This window comes from Indicator indicator, chromosome 11, assembly GCF_027791375.1.
Source record: "Indicator indicator isolate 239-I01 chromosome 11, UM_Iind_1.1, whole genome shotgun sequence".
Taxonomy (NCBI): domain Eukaryota; kingdom Metazoa; phylum Chordata; class Aves; order Piciformes; family Indicatoridae; genus Indicator; species Indicator indicator.
Window position 1 is genome coordinate 2,329,886 of NC_072020.1, and position 12,159 is coordinate 2,342,044.

The window sequence follows — 12,159 nt, forward strand, 5'->3', positions numbered from 1 at the left end:
GCTGGGGAGGTAAGAGACTTGCCCAGGGTTGTACAGAAAGGGCAGAGGCAGAGGTGGGGTGCAGCTTTGGACCCCCGATACCTCAGTTGTACATCGTATCCTTATAGCCATCCTTGCACCCACAGTGCTTGGGATTTAGCTGTTCAGACTTGTTCCACCTCTGAAATGATGTCATTTGGGCGCATTTTACTCTCTGCTTTTGCTTCAGGGTGGGGGGATGACTGAATTCTGCCTTATCTGGGGGAATAAAAACGACAAAGAGACAGGAAAATCTTGAGCTCTTGCCTGCCAAAGCATGAAAAGCTCAGCGTTTTTCAAGCCCCACAGGCAGCTGGAGGCTGATGAGAGCAGGGGTTCAGCTCCCAGTGCTGCCCTTAAGCCAGCACCTGCTTCTCATCCCCATGGCAGAACTAAAGCCCTGGTAAAATCCCAGTGTAAGAGCCCCATCCATCCCTCCCACCCCCTTCACTCCAGCCTGAGCAGCCTCTTTCTTATATTTTTCATGCCAGTCCTCCCGACAGAAACCCTGCTTGAAAAATCTTGCAGAAGCAGCCAGGGATACTTCTATTTATTTTTTTTCTCGTCTGCAGAACAGGGCAGAGGAGTGACAGTGAGGGGGGGGGGAAGGGTTTGTGGAGTTGGTTTGGTTTTTTTTTCCCTTTTGCAATGCTAGTTGTGCAGGGGAGTGTCTTGCTAACGTTATTAATGCTGAGTGGCTCTGGCAGCTACTGTGGTTTAAGGTCGTTAGTCATCAGCTGCTGCTGCAGGAGACACAGGAACGCTGAGCCAGAGCTGGTCATGCTACCACCTTGGTCCTCCCAGGCCAGCAGGTTGGGAAGGGACTCAAATGGGGCAGGGGGAAAGTGTGGGGCTGTGGAGAGTGGCTGGGGGCCAAAGGGACATACCCCCAGCTCAGTCACAGAGTGCCTGTGTGTGTGGGACCCACTGGGTTGTGGTGGGTGGCTGCACAGCAGCCTCGAATGGCCAGAGAGGGGCTGAGGGGTGTGAAGGGCAGGCAGAGCATCTGTGGTGTGTGAGCAGAGGATCCTCTGTGTGCCCTGCAAGAAGGCAGATCTTGGAGGTCTCTTACAACCTGGTTGATTCTGTTAATTGTGTTAATTCCAAAGTGTGAGCTCCAGCCTGGGAAGCAGTTGTGTCAGTGTGAGCTGTGACCATCACAGCAGTCCTTGCATTTCACAGAGCTACAAAGGAGCAAAGGTTTCCTTCTGCCTCCAGCTGCTGCTGAGACAAGGATGCAGGATGCTTCCTGAGCATTAAAAGAGTCCAGGTCTACTGGTGCCCTTCCCACCTGATCTCTTCTTTCTTTTTTTTTCCCCCCTTCCTTAGGATGAGGAGGTCTAGACAGACATTCTTTAATTTATTCTGCATCCTCTGTCTCCTGCTGAAGGCTGCCTTTTCCTCCTCTCTTCCCTGTGGAAAGGACTCAGAAGCTCCTTCGCTGTACAAAGGGCACACCTGTGTGGGTAGGTATCCAAGTTTTGTTTGCCTGCTGGACTAGTTCATTTGTTACTCCACTTGTGAGCTGAGAACTGCTATGCACCTCATAAATCCTTCCTTTATCTATTTCAACAGCTTTGCTGCAAAATGCTCACAGCCTTTGTTGAAATAATCACTGAAGATTTTGCAAGGCCAGCGTGGGGTCCGGAGCTGGTTTATGATTTTGTTTTTGAGTGGCTGCTTCCCAAAGTTCACATTGTTGCTCTGCAAGGAATGGTGTCTGAAGGAGCTGGCTTTAGTGTCTCTAGGTCTGGGACCTGGAAACAAGGTGGTGTGGGGTCCTGGTATTTGCTAGGGTTCACAATGCAGGAGGGCACAGTTTCTCCTCAGGCTCGTCCAAGGTCTCCTCACTGATTTCATTGCCTGGGAAACTCTTCCGGAGAATAGTTGGTCCATCCATGGGCCAGAGAGCTTTGTGGTCTGGGTGGTAATCTCCAGCTAGCCAAGGTACAACAGCTGGTTTGTCACATTTCCTTTCCTTTTCTTTTTCACACTGCTACTAAATTGGGGTGAGCATGTTCTGGCACCTCCCTTCTCATGTGACTTTGGTGGCTGTGGTGATCTCCACAGCAGCCATAGCTGAAAGTATCTTACAGCCTCATCTGGCTGTGTGATCCCCAAAGCAAGACCAAGAGCACCAAAGCTAACACAAGCTGTGGGTATCTGCACCCTTGATGTGAGGCTTTGTGTACCTAGAGAGATGTGGTAGCTTCTAGCTCTTCTGTAAGCAAATGTTAAGTGATTGCTATGTGTTATGATCAAACATTGCATTTTGTCTTCTTTTAGCTTTCCAAGGCACTTTTGTGTTCTGAACATAAACCCTGTCCCCATCCTTCAGAAGGGAGCATTTCCTTTCAGCCCCAAATTATTTTCACTGTGGCCCAAGGAACAGCATTAGAAATAATAAACCTAAACTTGATTTTAAAAAGGGTTTTGCCTCGACTCTGCCCACAGTGCCCCTGCAACTTTTGGCACAGCAAGACAGAGTAGATGTCCTGGTTTCACTGGGACAGATTCCTGGGCCAGCTAGGGTGTGCAGGCCATTAGCAGTTTCCAGTCAGTTGGGAGCTTAAGCTGGCAGGGAGCAAGCCAGAGCAGCTGAGCCAAGCTGGATACTGTGTGTATTGTGTGCCATCCATGGTGCACTCAGTATAAAGGAGGAAGTCTAGGGATGGGACTCCCTCTCCTCCTGCTTCTCCCTCTCCTCCTGCTTCTCCCTCTCCTCCTGCTTCTCCCTCTCCTCCTGCTTCTCCTCCTCTCAAGGCTGACCATTCCTGGAGGGGCTCACTTACCAAGAACTGCTTTCCCCTTTATTGTGGCTGCCACACGTTCACTGGGCTCAGTACAACTGTGCCTGCTTTACACTGGCATTGGTATTAGTTTTGCTGCTTCATTAAATCTGTTTTCATCTTAGCACATGGGTCTCCTCTCCTTTTCCTGATCCCCCTTCTCCTCTGGGGAGGGGTCATCAAGGGATAGAACAGCTGCTAAGTGTAACTCCAGCTAGAGGCTAAACATAGAACCGAAAGTGGAGCTAAGTCAGGGCATAGCCCCTGCCAGGGTTCCGCTGCGGATGGAAGATGAGAGCGAGCTGTGAAGGGCAGAAATGGCTGTCAGGGACTGGCCTGGTTTGGGGCAGCAGGCAGAGAGGCAGGGACTGAGCAGCTGGCACAGAGCAGAGGAAGTGGTGGGGGTTCATGGTGAGATCTGCAGGCAGCTCTGGCCCCGCTGGCAGCGGGAGGGCGGTGAGCCTGCTTGCCGCTAGGGTTGTCACACTGCTGCTTTTTCAAAGGTCAGGTGAACATGGTTTGCCTTGTCCATCCTATTGACCCAGCAGGGCTCAACATCCCTCAAGTGACTGCACATCGCTTTGAAGTTGCCTTGCACAAGTCTAATTGTGCTTTTTTGTTTTTTTGCCCCATTCCAAAGGGAGGACAGCTGTGCCAGCCCCATTGCTGGGACCACTGAGCTTCTCCCCAGGTTGTGGGGAAGCACTGAAAATCCTGCCTCCCACACTAATTGCTCTCTCTGAGGTGTCCCTTTGGCTAAAAGCATGCAGGTGAGCTCCACTCAGGCCTGTCCACACCTCTGTCAACTGCCAGCTAGAAGCGAAGCATGCAGAGCATTAAATCTGTGCAGGTCTGGCCTGGCCAGGTAGGGAGGGCTGCTTGATTGCTAGCCCAGTTGGCTACCTCTGAGGTTTCATTGATTAGCTGCTTTCTTGAGTAACTCTTGAAAACCCAGAGGAGCCATCTGTGCCTCTTCCCTTCCATAAGTAGGGAGGGGAAAGCATGGAGGAGCTGATGGATATGCTTGCCATAGGGCGGAGCAGGGCTAACATCTGTCCCTGTGACTGATTTGGTGACCTGCCCCCTTGGGAGCAGACATTAAGCTGAGGCCAGCTTCAGCTCTAGGAGGAAAATTGTGATTTTCCTTTCAACAGCTCTACTCCAGACCCTGCTGGTTCAGTTTGCCATCTGGGAAGGCACAGGGAGAGAGACATGACAGCTTCCTCTGTGTCTTCTTGGCTTTGTAGAGGGAGGCAGCATTTTTAATGTGGGCTTGGCAGCACTGGGTTAAACTGTTGGAGACAATGATCTTGAAAGCTTTTATAATTCTGCATTCCCACTGCCAAATGCAGAGGACATTTTTTTTTCCTTGAAGAAATGGACTTTCTCATGCAAGTGAAATGTGGGGCCAGGTGTCTGCTTCTTCAAAGTTATTTGCCTCTCTTTACTGAGGGAAATGAGGTGGCTGCACATTGAATAGTCATGGGTGATCACCCCTCTGTGTGTTCCACCTGCCTGATGGAGATTGCTGTGCTGGTAGTTCAAGTCAGAAAAAGGACATTCTTTCAGTATCAAAGCCAAGAAAATCTTTTCCATTAAGCACTTTCCACTGAAAGGATCACACTTCCTGAAGAACTATGTAGAAGTGGTATGACAGGAGAACAAAATGCAGTCCTGAAAGCTTTATTGATTTCCCTTCTGCTGTTGAGGACAGGCTGGGAGAGTTGTGGCTGTTCAGCCTGGAGAAGAGAAGGCTTCAGGGAGACCTTGTTGCAGCCCTTCAGTACTCAAAAGGGACCTGTAGGAAAGCTGGGGACAGTCTCTTGAGCAGGGCCTGTTGTGGCAGGACAAGGGTTGGTGTTTTTGAGTTCAAAGAGAGAAGATTTAGACTAGATATGAGAAAGATTGTTTGTTGGGTTTTTTTCACACTGAGGGTGGTAAAACACTGGCCCAGGTTGCCCAGAGAGGTGATAGATTCCCCATCCCTGAAAACATTCCAGGAGGTCTCTGAGCAATCTGATCTAGTTGGGGGTGTCCCTGCTCACTGCAGGGAGACTGGACTAGATGATTTTTGAAGCTCTCCCCCAATCCAAAGCATTCTATGATTCTTCTGTTGTTACTTGTGGTGCTCCCTAGGTAAGCACTATCTATCTGCCCCAGTATATTCTGGTCATACTGGGAAAGTGGCTGGATGCTTCAAAGGACTCCCCTGCCCTTAGCAGATCCTGGGAAATGTATTTTTGGCTAGGCACCTATATGCTGATATGGAATAGGGCTGGAGGAGAGGGGAGTATGAGTCCATTGAGGTGCTGCAAGCTGGCTGAACATTTCAGACAGCTGATAGTAGGAAGCTGGCCAAAACATTTCTGCTTTCAGATCATTACTTGTCTAGAAAAGGTGACTTTTTTTTCTTCACAGCAAACTTAATTGTGTTAGAGAACGTTTAGACAGAAGTTGTAATCAGGCTCAGCAAGTATAGAAAAAGTCACATCATTTCTGCTCCATTTTCTTGAAAGATTTGGCTGCTTCATTCAAAGAAAGTCTTCTCATAACTGCCTTGGTGTAAAAAGAAAGCATCTGGGATTTAATACTACTGCCTTTTAGAATTCATGAAAAGAGGCACTTAGTGCCATGGTCTGGTTGATCAGTTAGGGTTGGGGGATCAGTTGGACTTGATGGTCTTGGAGGTCTCTTCCAACCTGGTTGCTTCTGTGAGGGGAAAAGGACCTGCTGGGAATCTTCCCTACCACAAGATCAGATGTAGTACACCTAAGCAGCTCCCAGCCATCTCCAGCCTGCTCTTAATGGTCTTTTTTTTCCCTGATAGCAGAAGAATTTTCCTGACATCTGACAGTCTCTTTCCACTGTCTGTGTTTCCTGCCTTTCAGGCTGGAAAAATTCTTCCCCTTTTTGCATACTGTGAAATCAGCTCAGCCCTTTCCTCTGGACCTCCTGCATGCTTTGCATGTCATCTATCCTTCTGCTTTTAACTTGTGCTACATACAAGGGCTGGAATATGTTTCCCAGTTGAGCCACACAACTGGTTTTGCTGGTGTAAAGCTGGTGAGTTTCTGCTCTGTGCACTGATTTGGGAGCTGGATGGTGGGTCTGGATTTCATTCCTGCTTTTGTTACTGACTGGCAGTGTCGCTGCAGGACAAAGGCCTTTGCTAGGTTCAGCCTGATAATTTCAGTGGGGCATCCTAAGAACAAGATGCTGTGTGCTGGGTTTGGTTTTTTTCCTCTCAGACATGAAGTATGAGTGAGCCCTTCAGATACTCTGGTCTTTGACTTTCCCCATCTGGTAAATGAGGACTTGGATGCCCATTTCACAGGGCAAGCAAAGATTTACTTAGGGTGATGTACCCAAAGACAGTACAGTAACAGTGACACTGGTGTTAGTGTTTCAGCATGCCTAAAGATCAGATTCTTTACTTTTCTCCTATTTCTGATTAATTCTGAAACTGCCCAGAGAGCTGGTGGAGTCACCATCCCTGGGATTGTTTAAAATCAGACTGGATGAGGCACTTGGTGCTGTGGTTTAGTTGATGAGGTGGTGTTAGATGATAGGTTGGACTGGATGATCTCAAAGGTCTTTTCCAACCTGGTTAATTCTGTGATTCTGTGATTTTATTCCACACCTCCCCACAACCTGAATTGCAACACAGCACTTGAAAGGTCTTTGCAAGCTGTGCTGTTCTGTAGCAAAGCTGACCTCATCCAGGAGTATCTGAAGCAACCTCAGGGAAGGCAGAAGCTGCCTTAGAAGAAGCTGAAAGGGGAGGAGACCCTGAAAGCCAGGACAGAACTGCTGTAATCCTCTCTCTTCATCATGGTGAAAAGGAAATTTGGGGGGTAGATCGATCAGTTAATCATCAGTTCCTGGAAAAATTCTGCAATGGTTAAAACTTTAGAAAATCAGCTTTCAAAACTAAATGTGAGTAAGAGCCTCACTGGATATATGAAGGAGGAACAGTTTCTTTGCTGATGGGATAAAGACCTGTAGACACAGAAGGAGTAGTAGATGTTACAGCTGGGCTTGAGTAAGGCTTTTGGCACCACTTCAGCACTAAGCTAATGGCTGAGAGATGTGACATTGATTAAGCTTCCACAAGGCAGGACAAAACTGGTGGGTGGCTTTGTTCAGGAGAATAGTTGTGAGTGGCTCCTTCTCTGAGAGGAAGCATGTACAAACTCAGGCATCTCCCCTGTGAAGAGAGACTGAGAGCCCTGGGGCTGGAGAAGAGAAGGCTGAGAGGGGATCTGATCAACGGCTATCAATAGCTGAGGGGTGGGGGGCAAGTGAAGAGGGCCAGGCTCTTTTGGGTGGTGCACAGTAATGAGACAAGAAACAATGGATGCAAACTTGAACATAGAAGGTTTCACCTCAGCATGAGGAGAAAGTTCCTTACAGTGAGGGTGACACAGCCCTGGAACAAACTGCCCAGGGGGGTTGTGGAGTCTCCTTCTCTGGAGACTTTCCAAACCCACCTGGATGCATTCCTGTGCAGACTCCCCTGGGTGCTCCTGCTCTGGCAGCGGGGGTTAGACCTGATGATTTCTGGGGGTCCCTTCCAACCTCTAACATTCTGTGATTCTTCCAGTGCTGTGTTTGGGGATTCTGTGCTGTGACTGCAAGAGCCATTTGCAAATAGTGGAGTTTATTTCTTTGCTCCCCAGCAGCTGCCCTGCTCTGTTGGTGATTAACTTTGGCTCCCCTTTGGGAACGAGGTGATTCGTCAGGGAGTGCTCAATAGAGCTGGATGGCAGCACTTCCCTTCTTCCCCACTAGTGAGCAGAGATGCTGTGGGTCAGCAGCCAGGGAAGCACATTTCCCCATCTTTGTGTTTGATAGGATGCCCTGCTCAGCAGCCTTTGCAGGTCACCTCGTCCATTCACCCATGAGCACATAATTCCTGCTGTATGAAGAAGCTTTGAGATGGATTTTCAGCTCTGGTTACGTTCAAGGATGGATGTTTCTAAGCTTCCCAGCAGGGTGAAATGCTGCCCTGTACCTGTGTTGATTTGTGTGATAGTCAATGTCCTCAACAGTTTGCCTCTGTCTAGCTGTGCGTGAGTGCAGGGATGAAATATGCCCCGCGGGGGGCGGCAGGACCGGTGCCACTCGGAGTCCCCAGGAACTTCCCACAGTGGAAGATGCCAAATGGAGGTGGAGGCTTTTAGTAAGGGCACTCAGACACAGTGGCTGTGCACATGTTGTCTGGGGAGGCACCATGACAGAATGGGTAATTTACAGCTCAGTGAGCTCTGCTGAAAGGCCATGCCCAGTATCAGTGCAGCACCACAATGTGCTTTAGTCTGAGAGGCTGGGAATTGACTTTGATTGCAGCACAGCCACTGCCAAGCCACAGAACCCCTGTGCTCACTTCACCAACACTGCTCACGTACTCAGTGGCAAAATCTCACCTCCTGATCAGTAATAAATACCACATTTGTCCATAATATCACAGGATCACAGCATGTGAGGGGTTGTGAGGGACCTCTGAAAATCATCCAGTCCAACCCCCCTGCCAGAGCAGAACCAGAGAATCCAGCACAGATCACACAGGAACACATCCAGACAGGGCTGGAAAGGCTCCAGAGCAGGAGACTCCACAACCTCTCTGGGCAGCCTGTTCCAGTGCTCTGTGAGCCTCACAGTGAAGAAGTTCCTCCTCATGTTGAGGTGGAACCTCCTGTGCTGGAGTTTCCATCCATTGTCCCTTGTCCTATCCCAGGGCACAAGTGAGCAGAGCCTGTCCCTGTCCCTTTCCTCCTGACCCCCAGCCCTCAGCTATTGACAGACATTGATCAGATCCCTCTCAGCCTTTTCCTCTCCAGACTGAACAGCCCCAGGGCTCTCAGCCTCTCCTCCCCAGGCAGTGCTCCAGTCCCTTCAACATCCTTGTAACCCTCCCTTGGACTCTCTCCAGCAGATCCCTGCCCCTCCTGCACTGGGGAGCCCAGAACTGGACATAATCCTTATGATTATTATAGGCTGTATATTATCTATAGGCTAGGAATTATCAGGCTCTGGCCAGCCTGCTCTAGTGTGAGGTGTCCCTGCCCATGGCAGGAGGGTTGGAACTGGCTGATCCTTGTGGTCCCTTCCAACCCTGACTGATTCTATGATTCTGAGTTTATGCTTTGGGTAGAAGAATCACAGGCATGTGAGTAAGTATGTTACAGATACTGAAGCAACTATTAAAACAGGAATATTTCCTACAGGGCTACTATTCTTCAGCTGCTGGTGGTAAAAACAAACAAAAAAAAGTTATTTTCAACATCAGCTCAAGCCTCACTGAGAGCTTCTGGGTGTAAAATGCAAGTATCTCTTATTGATCACAAGACAATAAGCATGCCTGCAGACATCCTTGTATATGTGTGCAGGTAAATACATGCAGCATGGGTAGTCTTCTACATCTTACATAAGGGATGCTTGCCATTAGCATGGGGAGGCTTTTATCACCTTATTCATTTAAGACTGATTGTGTGGATGCTGATTGCACAATGCATGGTGCCTCCCACTCTTGTGCTTGTTAGCCCTGCACAGAGCTTCTGCTTGTGCTGAAGGCAATCACTGCCAGTGCTCTGAGGAGCTGTGTATGTGGATAGAATGAGTTGTGTGCACTCAGGAGCTGGAGAAATGATCAAACTTTTGAGGCTGGAATGAGGTTATCCTCATCCTCATTCCATTAACCCCTCCTGCTACCATTCAGGCTTCAGTAAAATTTGAATACCCTTTCTTGATTTGGAAAAGAAAAATACATGAATGGCACACATAGACCCACCTTTTTTTTTTTTCTCCTTACCCTATTAATTAATACAGAAAGCATTTCCATTGGAGATGCCTGCAGCTATAGATTTTTGTTAAACTCTTTAAAGTCTGGTGGAGGAAACTCTAGGGATATGTTTGGCTGGCAGATATTGATAGCAGAGGCTCCCAAGAAATGCAAGCTGAGAATTTTCTATACTAACATAGCAGTATCAGAGTTCTCACTGGGTGAAGGAAACAATAAGTCACAGAACAGGTGGATGGAACCCCAAGCAACTTGGAAGGGACCTCAAGAATCATCTAGTCCAAACTTTCAGGGTAAAAGGATACAGTTCAAATGAAGGAATGTAGTGGTAATGAAGGAAAGTAGTGTTAAGGGAGGAATACAGTGTTAAGGAAGGTATATAGTGTTGATGAAGGAATACAGTGATAATGAAGGAATGTGGTGCTAAGGAATATAGTGTTAATGAAGGAATACAATGTCAATGAAGGAATAGAGTGATAATGAAGGAATAGAGTGATAATGAAGGAATAGAGTGATAATGGAGTGATAATGAAGGAATAGAGTGATAATGAAGGAATACAGTGTTAATGAAGGAATAGAGTGATAATGAAGGAATAGAGTGATAATGGAGTGATAATGAAGGAATAGAGTGATAATGAAGGAATAGAGTGATAATGAAGGAATAGAGTGTTAATGAAGGATAGAGTGTTAATGAAGGAATACAGTGTTAATGAAGGAATAGAGTGATAATGAAGGAATAGAGTGATAATGAAGGAATACAGTGTTAATGAAGGAATAGAGTGATAATGAAGGAATAGAGTGTTAATGAAGGAATAGAGTGATAATGAAGGAATAGAGTGATAATGAAGGAATACAGTGTTAATGAAGGAATAGAGTGATAATGAAGGAATAGAGTGATAATGAAGGAATAGAGTGATAATGAAGGAAGAGTGTTAATGAAGGAATAGAGTGATAATGAAGGAATAGAGTGTTAATGAAGGAATACAGTGTTAATGAAGGAATAGAGTGATAAGGAATACAGTTAATGAAGGAATAGAGTGATAATGAAGGAAGAGTGTTAATGAAGGAATAGAGTGATAATGAAGGAATAGAGTGATAATGAAGGAATAGTGTGATAATGGAGTGATAATGAAGGAATAGAGTGATAATGAAGGAATAGAGTGATAATGAAGGAATAGAGTGATAATGAAGGAATACAGTGTTAATGAAGGAATAGAGTGATAATGAAGGAATAGAGTGATAATGAAGGAAGAGTGTTAATGAAGGAATAGAGTGATAATGAAGGAATACAGTGTTAATGAAGGAATAGAGTGATAATGAAGGAATACAGTGTTAATGAAGGAATAGAGTGATAATGAAGGAATAGAGTGATAATGAAGGAATACAGTGTTAATGAAGGAATAGAGTGATAATGAAGGAATAGAGTGATAATGAAGGAATACAGTGTTAATGAAGGAATAGAGTGTTAATGAAGGAATACAGTGTTAATGAAGGAATAGAGTGATAATGAAGGAATAGAGTGTTAATGAAGGAATAGAGTGATAATGAAGGAATAGAGTGATAATGAAGGAATAGAGTGTTAATGAAGGAATAGAGTGTTAATGAAGGAATAGAGTGATAATGAAGGAATACAGTGATAATGAAGGAATAGAGTGATAATGAAGGAATACAGTGTTAATGAAGGAATAGAGTGATAATGAAGGAATACAGTGTTAATGAAGGAATAGAGTGATAATGAAGGAATACAGTGTTCATGAAGGAATACAGTGTTAATGAAGGAATAGAGTGATAATGAAGGAATAGAGTGATAATGAAGGAATACAGTGATAATGAAGGAATAGAGTGATAATGAAGGAATAGAGTGTTAATGAAGGAATAGAGTGATAATGAAGGAATAGAGTGTTAATGAAGGAAGAGTGTTAATGAAGGAATAGAGTGATAATGAAGTAATAGAGTGATAATGAAGGAATAGAGTGATAATGAAGGAATACAGTGTTAATGAAGGAATAGAGTGTTAATGAAGGAATAGAGTGATAATGAAGGAATAGAGTGATAATGAAGGAATAGAGTGTTAATGAAGGAATAGAGTGATAATGAAGGAATAGAGTGATAATGAAGGAAGAGTGTTAATGAAGGAATAGAGTGATAATGAAGGAAGAGTGTTAATGAAGGAATAGAGTGATAATGAAGGAATAGAGTGATAATGAAGGAATACAGTGTTGATGAAGGAATAGAGTGATAATGAAGGAATAGAGTGTAATGAAGGAAGAGTGTTAATGAAGGAATAGAGTGATAATGAAGGAATAGAGTGATAATGAAGGAATACAGTGATAATGAAGGAATACAGTGTTAATGAAGGAACAGAGTGATAATGAAGGAATACAGTGTTAATGAAGGAATACAGTGTTAATGAAGGAATAGAGTGATAATGAAGGAATACAGTGATAATGAAGGAATACAGTGTTAATGAAGGAATAGAGTGATAATGAAGGAATACAGTGTTAATGAAGGAATAGAGTGATAATGAAGGAATAGAGTGATAATGAAGGAATA

General features: G+C 45.6%; 1 protein-coding gene across 1 annotated transcript in view; it reads left to right on the top strand.

Moving 5' to 3' along the window:
- Positions 1–705: 705 nt before the first annotated feature.
- The window catches only part of AOAH (acyloxyacyl hydrolase), a 105,226-nt gene continuing 93,772 nt past the window's right edge, over positions 706–12,159 (top strand). The window contains exons 1-2 of the mRNA XM_054384952.1: positions 706–830; positions 1,348–1,484. Of these exons, the coding sequence (XP_054240927.1) occupies positions 706–830; positions 1,348–1,484 (262 nt within the window). The remainder of the gene's footprint in view (positions 831–1,347; positions 1,485–12,159) is intronic.